The sequence below is a fragment of the Podarcis vaucheri genome, assembly GCF_965113315.1.
Source record: "Podarcis vaucheri genome assembly, chromosome: 14".
NCBI lineage: Eukaryota > Metazoa > Chordata > Lepidosauria > Squamata > Lacertidae > Podarcis > Podarcis vaucheri.
In genome coordinates, this window is record NC_138752.1 from 4,444,219 (window position 1) to 4,470,972 (window position 26,754).

At 40.3% G+C, this 26,754-nt stretch overlaps 2 protein-coding genes across 10 annotated transcripts in view; both read right to left on the minus strand.

Annotated features, from left to right (window-relative positions):
- ICE2 (interactor of little elongation complex ELL subunit 2) overlaps nucleotides 1-6,153 on the minus strand; it is a 31,457-nt gene extending 25,304 nt beyond the window's left edge. For all 3 annotated transcript variants that reach the window (XR_014213384.1, XM_082198021.1, XM_082198020.1), the window contains exons 1-2: nucleotides 6,016-6,153; nucleotides 1,056-1,160 (exon numbers count right to left, since the gene is read on the minus strand). Coding sequence is in view for 2 of the 3 variants with exons in the window: in XM_082198021.1 (XP_082054147.1) it covers nucleotides 1,056-1,160; nucleotides 6,016-6,044 (134 nt within the window). In the remaining variant the exon portion in view is untranslated. The remainder of the gene's footprint in view (nucleotides 1-1,055; nucleotides 1,161-6,015) is intronic.
- Nucleotides 6,154-16,988: 10,835 nt separating this feature from the next.
- Nucleotides 16,989-26,754, minus strand: part of RORA (RAR related orphan receptor A) — a 375,892-nt gene continuing 366,126 nt past the window's right edge. For all 7 annotated transcript variants that reach the window (XM_082198096.1, XM_082198091.1, XM_082198093.1 and 4 more), the window contains 2 exons: nucleotides 25,899-26,011; nucleotides 16,989-22,845 (listed from right to left, as the gene is read on the minus strand). In XM_082198096.1, coding sequence (XP_082054222.1) covers nucleotides 22,681-22,845; nucleotides 25,899-26,011 — 278 coding nt within the window. In that variant the 3' untranslated portion in view covers nucleotides 16,989-22,680. The remainder of the gene's footprint in view (nucleotides 22,846-25,898; nucleotides 26,012-26,754) is intronic.

The window sequence follows — 26,754 nt, forward strand, 5'->3', positions numbered from 1 at the left end:
TGATGTAGGAATGTCAAGTGATTCTAGCAGCTTAAATTAGCTACATTTGACGAGGAGTGGGACGGCAGCCCATCAGGATTATTTCACGGCGTGCTGCTGTCAAGGCCTTCAGCAGAATGCAAGCCTAAATCACTTTGACAGCCCCCTTTCACCTACATCGCCAGCCTGTTCTTTATTTAGACTGACCCTTTTGTCAGCAGACTCCCTTCTTCCTCAGATCACAGCTTCTATGAGGAGAGAAGGGATGCATCTCAGGTGCGAATCCACACATTCTTGGGAGCACTGTTCTTCCATCAGCAGCCTTTGTCTCACCATGTCTTTAATGGTGGCATCATGGAATACAGACAGAGCCACATTCCTGTATTCATGGGGGTGACTATCTGTTTATATGTTCTAGCAACTACATTCTCCTCACTTACTCCTCCTCCCCAAGTTCTGTCCTAAACTGTTGAAGCCACAACCACAGCCTCCCTTAGATGCAGTTAAGGAAAGCGCTCTCTCTCTCTTCCCCCTCCCCAAGTTAACTCCTAAGACGAAGGGGGAGATACTGGTCCCATTTTCTCTTCACAAGCTAGGTCCCAGGTTTGGGATTCTTGCTATCATTCCCTTTCCAAAGGAAATCCTCTCTCTCCCTGCTGCTTTGTACAGGCTTTTCCCTGAAAAGCAACTAATTAATAACATGAGGACACGGTGGAATGAACTTCTAAGTTAACATGCACTGAATGTAATGTAAAGCTGCAATGACATATGCTTATTTGAAAATAAGTCCTAATGCAGTGGTTCCCAAACTCACCACCCCTCTGCACGCCTGGACACTTGAAAATGGCTGAGAGTCTTGGTAGATCACTTAAATATTTTTCTGCCTGTTGTGGCAAGTGCAATGTGACGTGCTAGATGATGTATAATTTAACTGTTTTTTTCAAACACACACACACAATTTTATTATTCAAATTATTGCACAATATAAAAAATAATATAAAATAAGCCTATGTGTTCTTTCCTAGAATGCTTGTTGCCTTCCAAACCAAAGTTAGAAAGAAAGGGTATACTAGTACCTTTTTGGTAGTAACAGTAGCTCAGAGAGAGTTGGAGTCAATGAGTATTTTTCATAAATATCTCGCGAGAAATACACATCATGACCATTTTTAGGTGGAATATCCCTGGTTTTATGTAAGAAAAGGCAGAACAATGAATTAATAACAACAATAAAATGAACTTAACATTGACTAGATGGAGATCAGTTAACTTTTATCTTGCACACTGCTTGGGTACTAGAAACATGGTTTATAAATGCTGAGAAATCATAGTTTAAGCGCAAATCACTATCCATCAGCTATTAAGTCATAACCAGGTCCCATGATGTTATTGTGTCTATTCCTAACTTCTTTGGATTAAGTATTCTAATTGAGGACAACGGTGATGGAAAGTGGGCTAAATATTCTGCAAATTTTAACAGTATTGTGGCAAATTTGCTGCAACAGACTAACCATGGAAATTGCTTAGAAACTGAAATCCAGTGGTATAAAAGGCAATGGCATAATTCTAAGTGTATCTCATGAAACAGAAGAGGGAAAACTTGCATAATAACTGTACCTGCTTATATGAATGAATGAATGAATACTTTTTCAAACACTAATTTTTTCATCTTAGTTCCTCTCTTGACTCTACTGATTTGCCAACTAATAACAAAACCATTTGTGTTCATTATTTATTTAAAACTGGGAATGGTTTGTTTTACAGCTTGCACAATATACAGTGGTGCCTCGAAAGACGAAAAGAATCCGTTCTGTGATTCTCTTCGTCTAGCGGTTTTTTCGTCTTGCGAAGCAAGCCCATTGACGGATTAGCGCTATTAGCGGCTTTTAGTGGCTTATCGGATCAGCTGATAAGCGGCTTAGCGGCTTAGAAAAGGGGGGGGAGGAAAAAAAACCCGCAGGAACTCGCAAGACATTTTCGTCTTGCAAAGCAAGCCCATAGGAGATTCGTTTTGCGAAGCACCTCCAAAACGGAAAACTCTTTCGTCTAGCGAGTTTTCCGTCTTGCGAGGCATTCGTCTTGTGGGGCACCACTGTAAATGGTTTAAAATGCATTCAAAAATATTTCTGTCACAACAAATGAGAATCACTGAGAGACCATCTTGAACACTTGCTCCCAGGCTTCGCGGACCTCTCCGCCAGCAGCGGCAGCGCTGCCGCTGCTGGCGGAGGGTTGCCGCCATGCCGAAGCCTGCGCGCGCTGACATCAGCGCTCCCAGGCTTCGCGGACCTCTCCGCCAGCAGCGGCAGCGCTGCCGCTGCTGGCGGAGGGTTGCCGCCATGCCAAAGCCTGCGCGCGCTGACATCAGCGCTCCCAGGCTTCGCGGACCTCTCCGCCATCTCCCTGCAGCCCCTTGCTGCAAAAGACGTCCGGGGGAAGCGGGGAAGAAGCGCGTCGCTTCCCGCTGCCCCCGGACCTCTTTTGAAGCAAGGGGCGGTGGGGAGAAGCGATCTCCCCGCAGTCCCTTGCTTCAAAAGAGAAGACCCGCTGTCCCCGGGGCAAGCTTCGTTTTGCGAAGCAAGCCCATAGGGAAATTCGTCTTGCGAGGAAACTCGAAAACGAAAAAACCTTTCGTTTTGCGAGTTTTTCGTCTCGCGAGGCGTTCGTCTTGCGGGGTACCACTGTATTCCTTAGAGCAGGGGTTGTCAACCTGGTCCCTGCCACCCACTAGTGGGCGTTTCAGGGTTCTAGGTGGGCAGTAGGGGGTTCTACGGCACAAGCTGAATCCTCCTTCCATCGAGCACTGGGGGGCGGTAAGGAAATTTTACCATCAAGAAAGATGCATTAGTGGGCAGAAGGTATAAAAAGGTTGACTACCCCTGGCTTAGAGGGTTTTGTGGGGGGCAGGGTTGTTGCTGTTTTTGATATTTTTTGCATCTTTATTTTAGATCTTATTATGATTTCTATGGTAATTGTTTAATTTAGTTGTGTACTTTGCAATGCTTTATTGTTTATGACTATTTTTGTTATTTGTTTGTAATTATGGTTTTTTCATGTTGTAAGCCACCTTAAACATGGTTTTAAAAACTATGGAAAGGCAGCATACAAATAAAATTCTGTATAATTTATTCCAAATTATGCAAAGAATATCTGCAGAAGAAAAATGGGAGAGTGCAAAATAATCTTTCCTCTGTATTTTAAGGATCTGATAAATTATCCTCTAACATATGCACTAAAATGGTAAATAATTTTTTTTAAAAAAGACTCCTAATGGGTTAAATACTGCACCAGTACAAACAGAAAGATAAACCATGGTTTATTATACAGCAAGGAGCCACAGTTTATCATTGAAGAAAATCCACAATTCCCCCTCTGGTGCACCAAAAAAAAATTGTCTTGACATTCCATTGTTTTGGGTTGCAGCCTGTCACAGTAATCCTACACATACTTATCTAGAAGTAGCCCCCATTAACAATGCAATTTACTTCTGAGTAACTTGAGCTTACACAGAACTGCACTGGAAGGCAGCAATTCTATATGCTGAGTATATTTTATATTATTGAGAGGTATTATTTAACGTATCACCTTGTGATCTTGATCATTATTATGGGAGAACAGCACGTATAATTTCCTAATTGAGATACAGTGGACCCTCGGGTTACGTTACCTTTGGGTAACATAACTTTTGGGTTGCAAACACGGCCAACCCAGAAGTGTATACTTCTGGGTTTCGCCGTGCGTGCATGAACATAAGCGTTCCGTGCGCATGAGTGCTCTATTGTGCTGTGCATGTGTGCAGAAGCAACGCCTCTAGATGCAGACTCTAGATGCAGACGTACGGACCCCCAGAACAAATTACGTTTGTATCCGGAGGGTCCACTGTAATTATAACTACATGGAAATGGGGAGGCTATGCACAGAAATAGACAGAACACCACAGTAGCTATGATGGCTCTGTTTTACATCCACTATTGGAGGAGGTATAAAAGTTCATGGGGAGCACAAGCAGGGAAGGCGGGGGCCGTCGTTCTCACCTCTCCTCCTCGAGAATTTCCCATAATAGGCAACTGGCCGGCCATTGTGATCCTAGATTGCTAGACCAGGGTGACATTCACTATACAGTGGTACCTCTGGTTATGTACTTAATTCGTCCTGGAGGTCCGTTCTTAACCTGAAACTGTTCTTAACCTGAAGAACCAATTTAGCTAATGGGGCCTGCTGCTGCTGCACTATTTCTGTTCTCATCCTGAAGCAAAGTTCTTAACCTGAGGTACTATTTCTGGGTTAGCGGAGTCTGTAACCTGAGGTACCATTGTATGTTTAAAGCACAAAGGTCATAGTTTCTCCCAAAGAATTCTGGGAGCTGTAGCTTGTTAAGGGGAATGAGAGCTTTTAAGAGACACCTTATTACTGTCCCATTACAACTCAGAGAATTTTAACTCTATAAGGGAAATAGGGGCTTCCAAACAACTCTCAGAACCCTTAACAAACTACAGCTCCCAGAATTCCTTGGGGGAAGCCATGACTGCTTAAAGAGGTCCCATAGTGCTTTAAAGGCACGGCTCGAATGCAGCCTAGATGGGCCTTTGGTCACCCAGCCGCCAGGCAAGTGCTTCTTACGTTCTTATACTGTGACTCTGTAATAACCATGCTATATTTAAATGTACAGTGGTGCCCTGCAAGGCGAATGCCTCGCAAGACGGAAAACTCGCTAGATGAAAGAGTTTTCCGTTTTGGAGGTGCTTCGCAAAACGAATCTCCTATGGGCTTGCTTCGCAAGACGACAATGTCTTGCGAGTTCCTGCTGGTTTTTTCCCCTTCCCCCCCTTTTTCTAAGCCGCTAAGCCGCTTATCAGCTGATCCGATCAGCAGATAACCCGCTAAAAGCGCTAATCCGTCAATGGGCTTGCTTCGCAAGACGAAAAAACCGCTAGACAAAGAGAATCACAGAACGGATTCTTTTCGTCTTGCAAGGCACCACTGTAGTTTTCTCCACCTCCTAGTTCTTTTTGTTATTATTGCTATTTCTCACGTTTATACCCCACTTTTCCAACAAGCAGCTCAGGGTGGCCTAGGTGGTTCTCCCCCTCCTCGTTTGATCCCCACAGTAATCCTGTGACGAAGGTTAGGCTAAGAGGCAGTGACTGACTCCAGGGCCACCCAGAGAGCTTCATGGCTGAGGGGGGATTTGAACCCTGGTCTCCTGGGTCCTAGTCCAACACTGTAACCACCACACTTTTAAAATGCAACCAAATGCCTGGGGGCAGAAAGAGGCCAAAAATGGGCACCCAGAAGCTGTTAACGGTCAGCGTCGGGAAAGCTTCAGTGGGGAGATCCATACAGTACTGGTGGGTCGTCCCACAGTGAGTCAGGGGCTGATCCATGGTGGGCTGCAGCAGCAGCACTACCACTGTGCAAATCTATGGTAAAAGATTAAGAAATGCGTCCCCAGAAACATGTTTGGGTCCCAAGCGAGTGCTGGGTCTGAAAAGGTTGGCGATACCTGCTGCAGGTGGCCCAAGCGGGGCCACCACTGAAAAGCACCCCCCCACATCGTTCTGCAAATAGCTACACTAATGTATTTACTTAAATATGGGGCACAGAAGAACACCCTGAGGGCGCATACCTAGATGTCTGATTCACCGCAGATAGGATAGTACCTGTGAGGGTATGGCTGCCTACAAACCTATCTGGGAGTTAAGCCCTCCATGAAGGCAACATGAAAACCTGCAAAGGAAGGCTGTTGCTAAAATGTTTTAAAGGGAACACAGACAGAGAGACTTTCAGGCTACATATCCCACCCGCTTGGAGGAGCGGGCTCTGCTTCCTCAACGCTGAGAGGAGAAAAGCACTCTGCACACGCTCAGAGATGCTCTTCCCTGACTGCGTCTCACAGCGCCGTAGCAAACGACTGCAGGAAGTGAGGGTCCCCCGCCCTCTTCCCTTCGGCTCCTGAAGGACCCTCGTGCCCCGAATGCGGACGGCGGCGCCTGACCGAGGAGGGAAAAGGAGGGCGTGAGACCCAAGCCGCGCACTCACCAGGCGAGGAGGTTCCCGCTCGCCGCCATCTCGCGCCTTCGGCGGCCGCTTCGCCCGGCCTGGAGTTGGAGAGGGCAGCAAGGCCTGGAAGAGGCGACCGCATTCCCACAGCAGAGCCTCGGTGAGCATCGCTAGGAACCGCCCCTGCTTCTCGGTATTACCCAACCAGCGCGGCCGATCTCCCCGCGAGGCAGTCACGTGGTAGCGAATCAGCCAACCGAAGTGCGAGACGTAGAAGGAGCTTAGGATCCATTTTGGGTGTGGGCAAGCGAGTTTCTCTCAGTAGGGCCCGCCTTTTCGTCATTTTTATACCTGATATAAAGGCGGAGGGGAAATAAACGCTTCAGGAGGAGCTCCTTAGTATTTCTTTATCTTCAACCTTTTCCCGTTAGGCTTTACTGCCCTCCCCCAGCTTTTATGCTGGAAAGTCCAATATTAAAAATAAAAACCTAAGCTGTGGAATAACGCCAGTGCTAGCGAAACAGGTGAAAAACTAAAGTAAATATTGTATGTTAATGTAAGATATTTTAATGTTTTAGAACGTTTACTAAATATTTGTGGAAACTGTATTAATTTAAAAACACTTTAGCTTATCTTTATGCAATAATGACAATAGATTGCCCTTTATCCTGGGCACACACTGTGCAATAATAAGCATTTGAAAATGGCCACTAATATAATTACAGTATGTGGCAAAAAGTTGGCAAAGTACATCCAAAGTCGTAGAAAATTAAAAAGAAAAGAAAAGACTAGGGCTTGGTGTTTGAATATGTGAAGTGATTATAAAAATATCATTTGTTTCATTTATTCCTCTTTTTAAATTTACGTTTATTTCTTAAATTTCTATATACTGCACCATGGGGCACTAATAACAAAGCGCTAATATAATCATAAGAACATCACACTACACGACCCATACATTTGGTGAAATAGCATGGCTGTTTGGAAATAGTTAACCATGATTTCCAAATTTGGATGTAATAACAGGAAACTATAATTAATTGTCTTTCTGCTCTGTTTCTTTACACAAAGGGGAACGAAGAGGCTGTGTGCAAGTGTTAGAGCAGGAGACTCTGAATCTCAGGGTTGTGGGCTTGAACCCCATGTGGGGCGAAAGATTCCTGCCTTGCAGGGGGTTGGACTAGATGACCCTCGGGATCCCTTCCAACTCTACAGTTCTATGACCTAAGTCCAAAAAGTTGGTTAATCTGTCAGTTTACAAAGTTCTCCTTAAAAATATTATTAATCTGATAGCTAACTATTCATGTTTAATATAAATATTGATAAACTGCTACACTTGTGGGCTGTACCGTTGTAGTCTCTTCAGAAGAGCAAAACTCAGCTAAAGAGCAAGGAACTTTCATTGGGTTTAGTCAATGTCAGTGCCGGACCCACCAAGTGTCCCTATTTTTCAGGGATAGTCCCGGATTTACAGAAGCCATCCAAGTTTCTGTTTTGATCCTGGAATGTCCTGCTTTTCCTTAGAACATCCCTATTTTCATTGTAGAAGTGTTGGCAGTTAGGGAATTATCCAACCCCTGAGCCACCTGAAGGCAACACTCTATAGGGAAGTTTTTTTTTAATGTTTAATGTTTTATATATGTTTGAATCTGCCCGGAGTGGCTGGGGCAACCCAGTCAAATGTGTGGGGTGTAGTAATAATAATAATAATAATAATTCCCTAACTAACATTTCTCCAATGAATTTTTTTTTTAAAAAATGAATACAACATACCTATTTTCATTGGATAAATGTTGGAAGGTATATAGTCTGGCTCAGAGCAGACCCATTGAAATTAATGTTGAGTGGGACTAACATTGACTACAATCCTTAATATTTTGAAAATGAAGTGTATGTACAGTGGTACCTCGGGCTACATACGCTTCAGGTTACAGACTCCGCTAACCCAGAAATAGTACCTCGGGTTAAGAACTTTGCTTCAGGATGAGAACAGAAATTGTGCTCCAGTGGCACGAGGCCCCATTAGCTAAAGTGGAGCTTCAGGTTAAGAACAGTTTCAGGTTAAGAACGGACCTCTGGAACGAATTAAGTACTTAACCCGAGGTACAACTGTAGTAAAGTATGGCATAAATATATGTTTCCCTTTATATCTGAATTCATATTCTATTAATACAGGTGATCTATAACTAATTTTGTACAGAACACAAAGGATTTGGAATGGTACTGTATTAAGTGAATGTCACTAAGCCTTATGGAAATGTTCCTTTAGTAAGAGGCAATACAAGAGGGGATGGCAGGAGAAAGGGAGTAGAAGGATCCCTAAAGAATCCTCAGGAAAGTTCAGCACAGCTGGATCAAATCACATCATTGTATGTTATTTCTTTTATAGGGCTCAAAGATGGACCTACTCATCTTAGGGATCTGTGAAGGAGGTGGATGACTTTCACTGGGAACTGGACAAGGAGTGTGTCCCTGTTGGTTCCGCTGGACTTCTCAGCGGCTTTCGATACTACTGACCATTGTATCCTTCTTTGGAACTCCCTCCCTAAAGAAGCTAAACTGTGTCCCACCTTGTCCTTCCACCAGCAGGTGAAAACCGTTTTTTTAAAAAAGGTTTTTATTAAAGATTTTCTTGGATTACAAAAGTACATACATTGTCTCTACTTTCAGATCATAGAGTCCTTTGTACAGTGGATGCTCAGGTTGCGAACGTGATCTGTGCAGGAGGCATGTTCGCAACCCGTAGTGTTCGCAACCCACAGCGCCGTGCTTGCACATGCGCGGGTCACGATTTGGCGCTTCTGCACATGCACAAAGTGCAATTTAGTGCTTCTGCACATGCACGAGCACCGAAACCTGGAAGTAACGCATTCTGGTACTTCTGGGTTCAGGGTGGTGCGCAACCTGAAAACGCGCAACCTGAAGCGTCTGTTACCCGAGGTATGACTGTACAGTCCAGGTTTTTTTTTCAGCAGGCTTTTCGGAACTGACAGCTTTCAATGAAAGGGGCTGGTGCCATGCTGTTTTTCTTGCAATTGTCTGTAGTTTTTTTAATATATAGTTAATATATAGTTTTAAAAAGGGGACAACAGAGGACGAGATGGTTGGATAGTGTTCTCAAAGCTACCAACATGAGTTTGACCAAACTGCGGGAGGCAGTGGAAGACAGGACTGCCTGGCGTGCTCTGGTCCAGGGGGTCACGAAGAGTCAGACACGACTAAACAACAACAAAAGCAGTAGACAGACTGACTGGAAGAAGGCAAGGCCAAATCAGTGAAGCAAAGACAAAGCAGGTAGCCTCTTGTTGGTAGGTGCCTGTTTTCTAATCTAAGCAGTTTTCTTGGGGCACCCTGGCCTGCACACTATTTAGGGATTACTGCTCTTGTTTTTTAGATCCTAACCCTGAGGGCAGGGTCCACTCACCACAGACCAGTAACACTTAATGCACTTGAAGTGAAAAATGAATGTGACCAAGTTTTCCATTAGAAGCTGAAGTTTTATTACAGGAGAACAGTACATAAAGCACATCTAAAATTGATGTGTTCAATGCACTTAATAAAGGTAATGTAATATTAAAGGTACAGGTTCTAAGTACAATATAACAACATTCATATTAGAATGAAAATCAAGAGTATTTAAAAGACAACATTAAATCTCTTATTTTTACATTTGTATTTACAAAATGAGTCAAAATACTTCGTTCAATATCAGAATAAAATAAACTTGAGTCTAAGCTGACAAGTGTAAGAGTGAGCTCTAAAGAAGATCTGATAGAAGTGAAAAAGTTGGTGATAACGGGGAAGATATAATTAGTGAAGTTTTATTACAGTATTACTTTTAATATTCCTCTCAATGGCTTATGCTTTTATCATAGCTAGAAAATGAATTTGTACATACTGTACACATAAGACAACACATTTTTGCATGTACAGTACAGATTCATGATAATTTGTAGTTATTTACAGAAGACTGAGTGTGTTACTCAGTGAGGTTGGTGATGTTTATGTGCTTAATCCTCAAACCAATACATATTTATAATCAGCATTTATTTTTATTCTTCAGACATTTAATTACACAAGAAACATTACTCACACAAACTTGCATAATTTATAAAACAATGAAGCCCAAACAATTAGGGAAAACATTACTGGTATAAAGTATGTGACACTCATATTAGACAAATCAGGAGATTCTCTGTTTAAGAGGTGAATTGTATCAATAAGGGACTAGAAAATAATCATGGACTTGCATTTTTAAAGAAGATTGTAGCTTTTCTTTAAAAAAAATCAAATCAATTGTCCTGAAAATGTTGGTATTTAAAATTTCTATTCATTAAAATATAGCCAGGGTGCCGATAAATACATTTGTATTTATTTCCAGAATAATGGTTTGTTTGCTAAATCAAAATACAGAAGCAGTGCATGGAACCAGGACGTGTGGCTTTAATATTAACTATCCTCTATTATTAAAAAGTGCGGTAAACAAACAGCTTCTTAGATTTCTCAATTTTTTTTTTACTAAAGATCTTACAGCTTCAGTAATAGTACAGAAAAGAGTTGTAATAAATACTTTAAAGGTCAGTTGTTCCCCATTTTAGATATTTGATATCCATTAGGTTTTTGCAAAAGATGATACTGGTAATGAATAACAGGACTTGAATTCTAGCTGAAATAGCCTGGTTATTAAGCACTTTTTTTTAAAGTTACTATTCTACTGTTGCAGTACTTTATGGTGCCAAATTCTGCTCAGAATTAGGCTGTGCAATTTGTGGTGCCATTGGGAACCACACGTGCATATTCCAGTTTACTCTTTGGCTATAATTTTCTTAATTTATAGCAAATTTCTAGTCAACAGAGAAATACACATTCCCAAGCAAATGTGCATATGATTGCACCATTAGTATGACCATTGCTTAAGTTTCTCAAGCTTTAAAAACTGAGACCAAACCTCTTTTGGCCGTGTGTCTGTTTTGTTGTATTAATGGTATTACTGCACATTGTGGAAATTCTTTATTGCATATACTGATAAAATTATAGGCAAGGATGGGCCAGCCCTTAGATGTGTTGGCATCCAAGTGTGCAGTGGAAGCCCAGGATTGCAGAACCAGCCTGCGGCATCATAGGCCACATTTCCATTGGCAATCCATTGGCCCATGCTTGTAGTGTTGTGAGGTTAAAATAATCCACAAAAGCTGGGGCAGCCAAGAGAACATAACACAGTGTAGCCATGCTAACTGTTGTACTGGCACAATCAAGGGCAACACAGAATTGGAAATAAAGACATTCTAACCTTATTGAAATGACAAGTTTATTTTACTTTTTTCAGTGAAATGACAAGTTTTATTTTACCGTCTTTGATAATAACTACTGATAACACAGTAGTAACTAGAGTTTTTTGTATACTCCTGGGTAATAATGATTTTTGTTCAGGCAGTTGTCAATCCCTGCACAACTGCTTGTGGGAGTGTAGGGGGTCACCAGTGGGCTAACATGGAGTCAGTAATTTTATTAAATCCATCATTGATATAGGGGCATATATACACAGCTGTTGTAATACACAGCTGTGGCAACATATATGACCCATTTATATGCACCAGTTCATACAATCAATACCTTCTGGCAGTCCCAGGTGTAATATTATTGGGCCCATCAAGTGTCTGAACCCAAACATAAGGGTTCATTGTTGTGGATTGCACCTAGTGTTACTCTAATTTGTACTTTTCTCTCCCAAGTCCTTGAATCAAGCCAGAACCAACTTTTCACATGAATTCTCCTGGGGGCTCCACTTCTCCCCCTCCCAATAGAATATAACTGTACCCATATGGTAGCCCTCCCCAAATAATTGCAGGGATGCTGAATTGCACCACTGAAGAATTTAGAATGTTCTGTGGGGGAGAAAGGACTACTTTTTAGTACTTTACACATTAAAGAGAAAAGTAGTTTGATACACAAAACTGAAACCACTGGGTTCTCCTTGACATACTTGGTTTCAGAACTACAGTGCCATAGGATAACCAAAGTGTGTTGCGGTTGCAAAGTAGATGAGAGAAAGAAGAATCAGTGTAGGATATCAAATATCATTACTGAGGAGTTATTTTTTTCCTGATTAAATATGCTAGAGAGAACTTTATAGAATGATACTATATATTCAGAGAGAACATGTCCCCAGTCTAGGTACTCTGATACAGGTACTTGATTGGGCATGTGTGTAAATGTATATAAGGTATATACACATGCACACATAGGTATTCAGTGAAATAGTACAAGACCCAAATGTGGTATTGCCTAGGAGTAAAACGGGAAAGGGAGATTTGTTCATAAAATTAACTTATCTAGCACCACACATCAGAAAAACACAAAAATAGCACACTCTAGTTCTAAACAGCTATTTCTAAAATAGAGTATATAGTAAAACAGATATTATACAGCGTAATGTGGTATTTGATAAACAGATAAATATTTGCACCGCATAGGCTTTTAAAGTAGTATATTTTATCTATAGAGAATGAAAGCAAAATAGTTATAACCATACAAAAGGTGAGCAGAACAACATTGAAGAGTATGACTCAGAAGCTGAGACAAAGATGACATAAGAATTAGAGCAAGAGAAAATGTGTACAGGCCATTACAAGTCCTTAAATTAGTAGTAAAACAAGGAGTTGGTTGATCAAGTTTAAGAAAGCAGTAAACAAGATATTTGCATTTACATGCAGATGTCTAAAATTTGTATTTCTTTTAAATCTATGCACAAAAAGTCATTGTTTTTATTGCTCAACATTCAGTTATGGCTAGAAGTTTTTTTTTAACCTTTATTTTGTACTTTGGAAACAAGTATATTGTTAAAGGTGCCATAAAATGGATAGCACTGAGAAAACTTTGCAAATAAACCACCTAACACTGCAGTTCTTCTTACATTATTAAAAGCCTTGTCTGGGGTTTGTCATATGTTAAATATATTTAAACTGGGAAAATACATCATAGCTTGAAGCCTCCCATTTGGCTCAAACATCCATACAAAAACACATCTCCGAAAAAGGAGCAGGCAGACAATACAGTTACATATAAAGAAGCAGCCAGTTAATGTCCTAATAGTCAAAAGAGTTACCACGGGGGCCTTTTTTTTTACAAATTTGTTGAGTCAAAATAGAAAATTTTTGAGTTAGGAAAATATATATACAGTACCTCTGTGGTTTGTGAAATAAAATTCACTATATTGCTTATGAATTTTCTGCATTTCAGTACGAGAATAGCAAACAGATTGCAGGGTCCTGTACATTTATGCATCTTCAGTAAAACTTTCTAAGGAGTATGGGAAAGTTCAAGTGTGCAAAGTAAACACATGCACAAAATAAGGATGTAGCATAAAGCATTCTATGTGCTCAATTCTTTTTCCCCTTTTAAAAGAAGTATTCTTAAGTGGCAACGGGATGAACAGTAAAGATAAGGTGAATGCCACAGCAGTAAAAAATAAAAATTGAATGACAAATAATGATTCTTGGCTTTCAGATTCACAATGCTTCAATGCACAGGAGCTAAAATTTTATATTTGGATTAAGTTTATTTATTGCTCTGAAGAGGAACTATTATGTCCTGCTACCAATAAATGTGAAAATCTAATTGACACATTTATATACATAAAGCAATGTAAAACAACATCTTCCTTTATTCCTAGATCTCTGTATATCCAAATAGTTAGAAAAGTAGACAAACAAACTAGTTTCAACATGACAAATTTTAAATGTGACACCTGCACATTCCTTTAAGAATTCGCAGTATAGTAGTGAATTATCACAATACATTTGAACCAGAATTGGCATGTGAAAATATGTTCTCAAATCTTTATTTGTAATATCATTAATCCATTAGTAATTAATTGGTTGATTGTATAAGGCTTTGGTTTGATTCCTAATCACCACTTTACCAGAAATATTAAATTGAAGAAATGTAAATGCCACAAAATTTAAATTTATTCACATTGTATTTGGATTATTTTTAAAAATACTTTAAAGTCATAAGACATCTGACTTCTAAATAGCCTGGCCCTGTAAATGGACAGATAGAGTTTGATTATTAATTTTGTTTGACCTGATAAAAATGATTGTGTGAAGACCTCCAAGTAAATGATTAGTCAAACAAATTAACAGATCATCCAAATATTTTACATCAATTCTTCAAGTTTATAGATGTGTCTAAGGCAATCATCTGGGAATTGAAAACCATCCACAAATGGTTGCCTTGGACAGCCACTTACAAGGAGCCAGCTTTGGCGTTAACTCTGTAGTTTTATCTCCAAGGAAAAAGGTGGCAGAAAACAATTATGATGTCAATACTTATCCATATTTACATATATTTGGGGATCTTTTATTAGAGCTCATGGTTGAATTGAAATCTTTCCAAAATTATTGCCTTAAAACTGCATCAAGAATACTTTGCACTCAGCTTTGCCCAGAATGATCACATGGCAATCATGCATCCCTTACTGGACACTCAAAATCTGGATAATCACATAACCAGAAAAAGCATACAATTTTGTATTGGCACTGGTCCATTAATATTTCCCAAGCTACATAAATTGCACACACAGAACAGACACTTAGGAACAAATATAAAAATAAAAATTAGATATGCTTTCTAATTAGTTCAGCTTTATAGGATTATAATCTCTTCTAGATGTACGTATTTCACCCTGTAATTTTCTGATCATCCTTTACACTTAACAAACAGGCTCACTCCTTTGAAAATATCTGAGTACCTCTTACAAAGCTGTCTCATTTTGAAGGATTAACCTGCTAATAGATCAGAAAGGGAAAAAAAACACTTTCAACAAACAACCACTTTTTAGTCTTAGAAGAGAACCAGGATGTAAGCACAACAGAACATGCAATGGATGCTTTATATATACTTAACGTGGTTACTTCTGTATAAAAATAAAAATGGATTGCAATGTTGTGGCAATTAGGAAAGAAAGCATGAGTAGAACACATGATACATAAATTAAACAAAGTGGGGGTGTTGCAGTTGGAGAAGGGCATTCTTCCACTTAGCTGAGATGATGAAATCAATTTCTCTTTGGCCTGACTGTTAAACAGAGTGAGTCTTAAATTCTTATTTAACTTCTGTTTCCTTTACTGCTTCTTCTGCTTTTAATTAACATGGAAAATGGAGTGGCAGAGCTCATGCCAGCCGGAACAGAATGTGGGCGGGACTTAGTAATGGCTACCTTTTCTGCTGCAGCAGGACCAGACGGGCACAGCAGTGGCCTTAATTGGGCTCTTCATTGGACCAGCTTAGGATTGAACAAAACTTTGGCCAGCCCAGCTCTGCTCCTTCCACTAAATGTTCCATTTTGGAGCCCTCCATTGGCTGATGTTGGCAGTAGTGACCAGTGGAGACCAGTAGATCCTATATCCCTCCAAAAGCAAAGACCTGGGTTTAGAACTGCAGCCTTCCTTCCACACTCCTATTAGGGCCTTTTAGAACATTTTAAATACTCTGCTCTGTGGTTTGGCACAGTGGCAGCACTACCTTCTACATATTTATATTAATTACTGAATTATATGGGGATTGTTATCATACAGCTTACCCTCCCTTGCAATTTTGGTTTTATTTTGTTAAAGTAAAGCACATTCACCAACAGCGGGGGAGTTTAATAACCTGTTCTGGGCAGAATATTATTCAGTTTATTTTGAATTGCATGGCTCTCATTAAAACAGCAGCTTATAACAATAGTTTTAAGGATAACATAAACTTAAATTAAACAGGAGTTTAACACCGAGGATTAATTCTGTATTGCAAAATACTGACAATGAATTTTACATAAAAATACAAATTTAGCTTCATTGTGTCTAAAAGTGTATTGGCACCCAATGTTGTTTCATTATAGAAATTTAGAAAATATACAGCACATTTGCTTTGGAAAATAAACTAGTGTATTGCCAGCTTCTTCAGCGTTGTCTAAAATTCTGCCCCAGAAGCCTCTGTGTTGGCCAGAACCACAAGGGCTAAGATACAGGCCAAGATACATGCTATGCTTATTGTGTAATATGCAGCAATGTTTTTTTTACTTAAATTACAGATGCAGAGGAATGCAGGATTCCTATCATAACACACAGTGAAAGGAGGTTCACTTCTTCTCTTCCCCAGCTTTGATCAGAATAGAAACTGCCCTTCCCATATGGCTATGAGTTTCAATGGGTGGAGAATCCCTTTGGCACCAGCCCCTTGCCATGCAGGAGGAGCAGTTCCCATAAGCCTCCTGTCACCATGTGGTACATTTATGTTTGAATTTATGCACTTCATCGTGCCTGTAATTTAATTAACAAAAATCAAAGGTTTTTCACAGTAAGCATAACATGTAGTTGGTCCCAAGATGACATATAGAAGTATTGAAGAGTCTATGATTAAAACATTATGAACAGTGGCTATCTGAAATAAAATTAAAGTATTTTGTTTTATGGGCCAAAACAAGCTCACTTCTCTAATACATTAAAGAAAATACTCAGAGCACTGGAATTATTATTATCTTGTGCCAATCCTTAAAAGAGTTGAGCAGTATAGGGTCTGGAAACCCAAACAACTGAAATTCACTTGGATAAAAAATGTCTCTGCCCAGTTCAGTTGTGCAATGGAGGGATAGTATGAAACTTTTGAAAAGCCATTTGTCCCAGAAGTACTGGCCACCCTGTTGAAGAGTTCTACAAGATCCCTGAGCACATTTGTTTCAGACTTTTTAACCCCAACTTCTAAACGGTAGGGCATCTATTATTGATAACAAGATGGATTGTCATTCACAGTTAAGTCAATCATAAGGTGCTTATATACCCCTTTTGTTCCCCAATTTGCACAAAGAACTGTCAGAATTTTTCATTGTGAATGGCAGGGCATGAATGATTACATGATCAATGTTTTTTGGCAGTGGCGTTAGGATTATTATCTGGCTGCCCCTTGACAACAACAAGTGATTCAATCGACATTCCTTAGCAAAGAAGAAGAAGAAGGCAAAAAAAAAAATATATGTACAACAAATATGTATTTTTTCCCTGAGGGGTCAAGGTTTAAACCCGCAAGTGCTCTATGTACATATTGCACTATAGAGGAGTGAAGTACATGTGCAAAAAAGCAACGATGACTGAAGCTTACTAATATATATATATATATATAAAGAAAAAAATTATTATGCTATGTCCTCACACATTATGGAATGTCGGTAACACAAATAGCTTTCCTGTCATCTAAAACTTAAAAACAAAAAACCACAACCCACATCTCTACTATGGCACATTCAATGAAATAAAATCTTTTCCAAAGACAAGTAGACAAATTCCATCAACAAAAATAATACAAAGTTGGTTTGTTTGTTTTTTCTTTTTCTTTTTCTGAAAAATTACATTGCTTTCTTTCATTGTTTCACATTACAAAATCTTTTTGTTTGTTAATCTTTACACAAATCACATTTTATTGCAGGAATATTTCAAGTGCCATCAAATATTTATAGAAGGGTTAAAAAAATAGAAGTCTCTCTAAGTGGTCCAGACAAGGCTTTATATAGAATATTTTTTCCACCTTCTATTTTTGACTTAAATATCTTCAACACATTTTCTTTATTCTATGGACACTTAATGGCCAGAAGCAACCACACACATACAGTGGTACACACATTCATACCTTGATAGCCATATGATGATGGTGATGGTCTAAAAGCTCCAGAAAAGAACAACTAAACTTAAAACAGTATCTCGCATCATGTCATTTCAAAACAGTATGAAAATCCTAGAGACGCAAAAGTATATAACCGTGGTCTAAGACTACACATCTTATTTTAGAAATAAATTCTATCTTGAAATATTCCAACTGTACCAGATGTCCAGCAAAATGAGATAGAACATGAAAATCCAATACAATTTTTAACTTAACGGCTTTCTGGAGTGATTGATTCTAATACCTGTAGCCATTTTATTGCTTCATCAAATTATATAGTACAGTCCCAAAAGATTCCCACACTTTATACATTTGAATTTAGTCTACAGCCTGCAAGTTTTCTAATGGAATATACGGTTTATATTGTGATTTTAGTCCTTATTCTCAGCTTCTTTTCCCCGATAGCTTTTGCCCCTGCACTGATGCTGGCATCTACATACTTTCAGCTACAGCTTGAGTTCTTCGGCATGTTAAAAAGGCATCAGCAACAGTTCCCACCATTTTACCTTTTTTCAAAGCATAATTTGCTGTTAACAGATGAAGAAAACATGGGCTAGTTTATGCACCAATTAACGGATTTTGGAAAAAGCTATAAGTGATTACGGTGTGTCTAATGTGTAGACCTAAAGTGCTTGGCTTTCAAGACAGGAGTGAACCTGGTGTCTGCTTTTAGGGATAAGATTGGGAATGATATGGCATTGCCTACAAGTAAGGACCAATTCAATATCTGAATATGTTTTGTGTGAGCAGATAAATGTAAAATATTTACTAACAATAACAGAGGCCGTGACTGAGAGTCAATACGAAATACCAAAATATAACTAACCCTTTTACTGCCAGAAGTGAATACTGTTCATTTTTCATTTGAATCAACTTTATACATTTTGTCTCTAGTAAATGGCAGGCCTTAAACAGGCGCTGGCTGGTAGATACTGGAGTTTTAATTTAGCTGAACTTTAAAACTAAATTAGCATTTGAGGGAGGTCACATTAAAAAAACCCTCATTTGCTAAACAGCCTGGATTTAAGCTTGGACTGCATCTATAAAAAGACCAGAATTAACATTTACTACCAGTTACTCCGATAAAATAAACAAAACTTATGAGGACGGCAAAATTCTGTCCATGTAGCTAGCAGGATTTTCATTCTTTAGAAACAGCTCCCCTGTACTGGGGTAGAGGAAACCTGAATATTGGGATGCTTTCAAAATTCCATTCACTGGATGCAATTAAAGTTTATTGTGATCAGGGGTTTCTCAGGCTTTTCTGGGAATCTATTTGCTATCTCTTGGCATGCATTAGAGGGTTGCTTATAGAAAGAATGGGTGAGCTTCTATATGTGCAGAGCGCCAAGAACATATCTGAGCCAGCCATAGCTCTTCCTGTGTTTGATGAAACTGTATCATAGATGCCTTCTTACAAAGTACAGTGGTACCTCGGTTTACGAACTTAATCCATTCCGGAAGTCTGTTCTTAAACCAAGGTGCGCTTTCCTTAATGAGGCCTCCCGTCGCTGGTGCCCTTACACCGTTCGGATTCCGTTCGTAGACCGAGGTAAAGTTCTCAAACCAAGACACTATTCCGGTTTTGCGGAGTTTGTAAACCAAATCGTTCTTAAACCGGACTGTTCTTAAACCAAGGTACCACTGTATCTGTGGTCACTAGAAAGGGTAAATGGCAAGAGGACTGCATTTGAATTTCCCATTTCTACATTCCCAACCTAAGTGGCTCAGGAGCATAGAGTTCTGCTGCTCTGCTCACAGATGGGAGGTACATACATGAAGGCAGCCATGTGTGTAACCTTTTACATAGAACTGCTGGTATATATTACTAACATGTCTGCATGAGTAGCTCCTGTCTGCAAGCCCAACATGGCCCTAAAATGTTTGCATGTTCACTTTTGTTTGCACATTAGATCCTTTCAGAACTAATTAGGCCTTGATTTCCCTAGATGCCAACAAGCTGCCCTGGGAGTGATAGAGATGAAAGATTCTGCAGCTGTAAGTTTGTTTCCTGTCTGACTGAACTGGCTTCACAGTTCTAATGCCTATAGAAAATTTAATCTTACAGTTTGCACTGGGCATGTAGGAACCCTCAAAGATGAGAATTTTCAGCTCTTTATACTACATTGAATGAAGACTTTGGGGCTCAAAACAAACAGGTCCAACTGCGTAGCCCCTCATGCACCTTGCTTAATAGGAATTTTGTATTACCTTTTACATGTGAATTACTACTACACTGTATGCTAGAATGCACGTATACGCCAACAAGTAAATAAATTTTTTCATACCTTGCAAGAGGTCATTTTGAAATAAAAAAAAATACTTAAATAATCATAATATCCAATAAACGGCAAATTTTTTTTAGATTTTCTTTAGGAGCCTGAAAAATCCATGTCTAGACAGCTGAATGTCTTTTGATGAAAACTTTCAGGCACTGAGACAAGAAGATTACATCAGTCTGTATGCTTTAAATTTAAATCATCAGGATGCTAAAAATTGCTATATAAAATTTATTTTACAAAGAGTTATTTGAATAAGTTAGGTGTAGTTTGAAGAACTCCCTTGCTTTACAAGTTATCCTGAGAAGAATCTTTTACTCTTTGATACATTTTCTCAATCAAGGGTGTTGGTGGAATCAGGGTTAGAAGTGTACTTTGGAATAACTGAGTTCTTGACTTGTCAACAGATAAAAAATAGCACAGTTGCCACCTCTAGCTGAGTAGGATTTAGGATTTGTCACAAAAACACAATGACCTAAGACTTTTTAAGGTTGAATAAAATACTCCAGATGGTATGTAAATAATTCCTAAAATAATGACTCAAATTAGAACTCAGGTTCTAAAATGTTTAGGTTTGTACGTAACTGCTACATTTTGAATGAAGCCCCAGTATGCTCCAGAGAAATCGGGTGGAGAGAAGCACTCCCTAGCCCTATCTATGTCCTTTTTGTTTTCTCTTCAGTAACAAAACAAGATTTCTCAAAAAGTGTGTGATTCACTTATACTGGAAACCACATTTGAAACAACACTTAGAAAATTCAGTATCACATGTATGCATTGTGGTAGGATGTGGCCTAATTCAAAGTCATGGTTTATGATCCATTTGCTACCAGGAAAGCAAACTGTGCTGAGATTTTTCTGTGTGGAAAGCCATCTGTGTAACATCTGTGTAACATAGCAGCCACGTGGTTGGCATCCATTTTAACTACGCCAGTGAAATGAGGGTTTTTGCTGTTTGTAGTTAAACTGGGCCCAATCAATATGGTGTGCCTTATCGGTGGCAATGGTATTGCCAGTTTAATGTGTGTGGGCCTGTTTTATTCCTTGGAAGGTGGGAAAATAAGAGAAGATTGAAAGGGCTATTCCTAAATTAATTTCTTTAGAGTCAGATACTTCATTTCATTTCATAATCCACTATTCACATAACTGGCCATCCTGGACAGCTTATTGAGCATACCTCTGTGGCTAAAAAGTGCAGCACTCAGTTGAAATCAAGCTTTAGGCCTTTTTCTCTAGCTGTGGGGACCCGCTTAAATTACACTGTTTATTTATGGAGTAAGTAGCCACATGTAAACCCACTTTTACTAAATAAAATAAACAACAGTGCCACAATCCAGCAAACAGTTATTCAGTCTTAAATATTAAAGAGATTTGGGCACTCTTAACTGTACGCTGGATTTAAGTCAAGGGAGACAATTCACCAGGAAACACTATTACAATTTGGAAATCTCCCATTCATTTCAGTCAGGACTACACAAAAGAACTTCGTGATGGATTGTACCCTATCTGTCTCAACAGATGACTAATGGGGCACATGCACTTGCTGGACACACACACTCACTCACTCACTCACACACACTCTAAATGTAAACAAAAGTATTAGGACCAATATTTCCAAAAGATATGTATCTAAATTTGGTTTTCTGAATCCATATTTAGTCACCTAAGGAATTGGCTGACTTTAAAATGAGCTAATTTTTCAGTAGCACCTTTAAAGTGATTAAATATAGATTTTCTCTATCCCTATGTCAGCAATCTCTTTAAGAACAGGGATTGTTTTGTTTATATATTAAATTGTCTTTTAAAAACACAAGCTAAAACTCGCAGTTTAGAAACTTGTCTTCCCCCCTCCCCCCCTCATCCCATTACACAAAATCACTGAAGGTATTTCATGATATGACCGGCCTCTCTTTAAAAGTAAATGTGGAAAACAGCAGCATAAACACCTTGCAGTGTCCCTATACCTTCCAAACCTCCCACAGTTAAACTTGAACTTCTGGTGCACATGCAGCACAACAATGAACACGCTAGCATATAATTTAAAAGAAAAAGGTGCAAAATGAAAGTGCCTTATCAATTCAACAATAAAAGCTATACCAGTAACTACATTTTATATTAATTAAAACAATATTATAAACAATATCTCTTTTGCTATATATAGACTTCGTGCCCATTTACCCTGTAATAGATTATAATGCTATTGTCACTATTGCTATGGACCCTTTTCATGCCATTCCGCCTACTGGCAATCAACGGTAGGGTGAAAAGAAATCGTCCTTCATGAAACAATGAGCAAGTTGTGCAAACTGATGCTGAAGCCTCTGCAATGCACACCAGTCGCTGGTTTCTAGCTGGAGATTCTGTTCTTACTAACAAAACGTCGTTCTGTGAAAGTCTGTGGGCAGTGAGTTTCAAGGAAAAGGAAACCTCCTGATTTTTTAGTACCCTCATTCTGCATAAACAGAAGTCAAAGACAGAAGTCAAGACAAAAAAAGGGTCCATATCGGTAGGGATCATGGAAATCATTTGTGTGAGAAAAACAAGTTCAACTTTTATGTCATTTCCCCCATTTTTTCTGCCTGACCCCATTCGCCAGAAGATGTGCAGTGTGTTGGCTCCCTAGGTCTATGCAGGACCATATAAAGTGTCTTGGTTTCTATTATCTTTTTTTCCTTTTCTCTTTTAAAGTTTGTACTTCAGACATTCTAGAAGTGCTTAGGTGATACGTTTACCCATCCATTTGCATTGCTGGCTCAAATTCTGAAGTGAACAACTCCTTGTACAATGGAGGAAAATGAAGTCGCACAATGTCCGGGTATATTGCTCTAAACGCCATAAGCTTTTCTGTATGTCGCCCGCACAGTGCTCTTAAAGTAGACACTTTGCATATTAGCTGCAGGGAGAGAAAAGCAAAATGAATTAGATGTACAGGTATGAAAATGCTTTGGGGTCTTTTAATTTTGTTCTTCAAGGTAACAAATCCTAGTTTCCTTGTAAGAATGGGGCTAGAGAATGCCTGTCTAACAGCATCCATCCATCATCATCATCATCATTAACCATAACAACTCCTTCTCTTCCATAACTTAGAAAAGCCACAGGGAAAATAAGGAGAGACTTTGTTGCAACTAAATTCTGCCTTTCAAAGTGTTCCATATGGCTATTTGTTAAGGGTGACTTGTGAAGCCTGTAAAACCAAAGTAGCAACAATTACAGTGGTACCCCGCAAGACGAATGCCTCGCTAAACGAAAAACCCACAAGACGAAAGGGTTTTCCGATTTTTAGAGGCTTCGCAAGACGAATTTCCCTATGGGCTTGCTTCGCAAGACGAAAGCCCATAGGGAAATCTCCTGGGACAGCGGGGAAGTGCAGCGCACCTTCTCCTCTGTTCCCAGACCTGTCCTGAAGGCTTGTGGTGGGAGGTCCGGGAACAGAGGAGAAGGGGCGCAGCGCTTCGCCTCTGTTCCCGGGACTTGCGTGGGAGGAGGGTTTTTCCTCCCCACCGCCAACATTCAGAACAGCATTCTGAATGTTGGCGGTGGGGAGGCAAGCCCTCCTCCCACCGCAAGCCTTCAGGACAGGTCCGGGAACAGAGGGGAAAGCGCGCAGAGGGCTGCCTAGGCTGCGGATAGCAGCCTGCTGCCCCGCACAAGGGGCGCTGTTAAGCAGAGCGCCCTTCGCGTGGGGCAGACATTCGCAGCTTGGGGAGCCCTGCAGGACTTCCCCGCAGGGCTCTCCAAGCTGCAGATAGCAGCCTGCTGCCCCTATCCGCAGCTTGCAGAGCCCTGCGGGGAAGTCCTGCAGGGCTCCCCAAGCTGCGAATGTCTGCCCCGCGCGAGGGGCGCTCTGCTTAAGAGCGCCCCTCGTGCGGGGCAGCAGGCTGCTATCCGCAGCTTGGAGAGCCCTGCGGGGAAGTCCTGCAGAGCACCCCAAGCTGCAGATGTCTGCCTCGCACCGGGCAGCAGGCTGCTATCCGCAGCCTAGGCAGCCCTCCGGGAACTCTTCTGAAGGCTGGCGGCGGGAGAAGGGCTTTTCTTCCCACCGCCAGCCTTCAGAAGGCTGTTCTGAAGGCTGGCGGTGGGGAGAAAAGTCCTTCTCCCCCCGCCAGCCTTCAGAAGAGGTCTGGGGACAGACTGTCCCTGGACCTGGTCTGAAGGCGGTCTCCATAGGAACGCATTAATTGATTTTCAATGCATTCCTATGGGAAACCGTGCTTCGCAAGACGAAAAACTCGCAAGAAGAAAAAACTTGCGGAACGAATTAATTTCGTCTTGCGAGGCACCACTGTATCCATTTTAAATTGTTCCATTAACATCAGTAACAAATAATACGTACCTTAAGCCTGTATTTTTTGTATGACTTAATATAATTTGTATAATTTAAACATGTATCAGCAAAATCTTCCATAACATTTCCACAATCAAAGCATCATACTTGCAGCCTAACTAGTACTTAATTTCTAAAAGGTGAGCTGTTGGAGTTTAGAACCTGCTTGAATGGCATACACTCAAATCTGAAAGCCCTTTGCCCTAATCCCACATGTGTGCAGGTGTGAGGGTTGGTGGCTGGCAGGCTGTAGTATTTAGTAGGAAAAGGAATGCACATGCTCAAAAGTACCTTACTCCTGTTCCTTTGTTCCACAGCAAAGCTGCTGCATTGCAAACTGGTTCCTAAAATGAAATCAGGTAGCCCTAGCTTAAATTAATCCTTGAGCGCTGATTCAGTAGTTTATGTGGAATGAATACATCAAGCAGAGGTAAACATAATCTATTTTTGTGAAGGTATGCGGCTAATTTTCCACTCTTCAAAAACAAAATCAATTTCACTTGCTCAGCCTGTTATGTCAGTCTTGGAAAATGGTACAAATTTTAAGCAGACCTCACAAAACACATCATAAACTAAACTGCTAATTACATTGTATGTATGTATGTATGTATGTATGTATGTATGGGACGCGGGTGGCGCTGTAGGTTAAACCACAGAGCCTAGGACTTGCCAATCAGAAGGTTGGTGGTTTGAATCCCTGCGACGGGGTGAGCTCCTGTTGCTCGGTCCCTGCTCCTGCCAACCTAGCATTTCAAAAGCACTTCGAAGTGCAAGTAGATAAATAGGTACCGCTCTGGCGGGAAGCCGTGCGCTGCTCTGGTTTGCCAGAAGCGGCTTAGTCATGCTGGCCACATGACCCGGAAGCTGTACACCGGCTCCCTCGGCCAATAAAGCGAGATGAGCGCCACAACCCTAGAGTTGGCTACGACTGGATCTAATGGTCAGGGGTCCCTTTACCTTTACCTTTTATGTATGTTTTTATGTATGTATGTATGTATGTATGTATGTATGTATTTCCATTTATAATCAGCCCTTCACAGTATCTCAGGGCAGATTACAACAGAGGTCAAAATAACAATTTATTCCAAATAAAACAATCTTCTAAAGTTATAATTTAAAACAACCACCCAAGTAACAAAGCACTGCAGAGAAGGGAAGATCATTTGGTGTTCATCCTCAACACCAAAGGCCGGGGGGGGGGAGTTGTGTCTTGATCTGCTCCTGGAAAGGACATAATGGTGGGACCAAGCACACATTGGAGGGGAATGTTTTCCATGTCACACCACAGAGAAAGCCCTGCTCTCACATGCCACCACCTCTTTGAGTTTCACAGGGTGGAGGCACCATCAGCAGGGTCTAATTAATATTCACCAGAAAAAGGCGTGTTGCACACAACACAGTAAGCCAAAGCCTTACTTACTGGAACTGTAAATGCATGGGGTCCTGATGAGGAACTTGCAGCTGGCTGGCTTCTCCTTGGTTACAGCTTACGGTCAGTGAAGACAGAGCTTAATCACGAGTCCCAATTCAGATGACACTCTTAAGTGGCAGTAAAAAAAGACCAGGGAGGACACTTACTCTGTCGTGCAAACCAGGCCATTGTCAGACTCTGTAGCTCTTACCTTTGTTAAGATTCCATCTTCTCGGTGGTTCTTCTGTAATACATGTTGAAGTGCTAACTGAATCTTCTGTTGGAGCTTTTCTATTTTTACTTTCTCCTGAAGCCATGATCGGTCTAAAATGAAAATTACTCGTGTTGAAATCTTACAAATAAAAACATACAATATGATTAAATCTAGTATTCAAAATGTTTTTGAAACTACCTTCCACAAACTACTTTCTACAATTATTTCTTCTCAATGCACGACTACATAAAATTGTGCAACTTTTAACAACACCGAAAAGTAATACACCTGCAATTCTGCACACTGGTAGGCATATTTCCTTTCTCTTTATTTCAGTCCCATGTGTTCCATGTGTACAAAATGAATGGGACTCTACCATACCAGAGCATACGCTTGTGTACAGTGGGGTTTCCTACAATACAGTAAAATCAAGTCATGGTGACAATGAAAAAGTGATGTATTGTCAAGTAGAGAGTTGTCAAGTGATATATATGCATGTGTGAATCAGTCCATAAAGTCATGTTTTCTGGTGCTTCTCCTAAGCAACTAGCTATACATTCCATACTAAGCATTTGTTCTTTAGCACAGCGAATCCTATAGTTGTCCTAGTGTTCACACACCATTCTTAAATAGTCGCTCTTGGCTATGTGCATAATCATTAGGGTTGTGAATCAATTATAAGATTTGGGTTGGATTCGAATTTGGCTCTTTCGAAAGCAACCCACTTTGGTTTGAAGGGCTTCAGAGGCTCCCTGGAGAGTGGCAGTGAGGAAGGAAACTTTGTCCTTTCCAAAGCAAATCTGCCTTGGAAAAAACAAAGCTCTGTTCCACTTCACCACCTTCACTATTATGG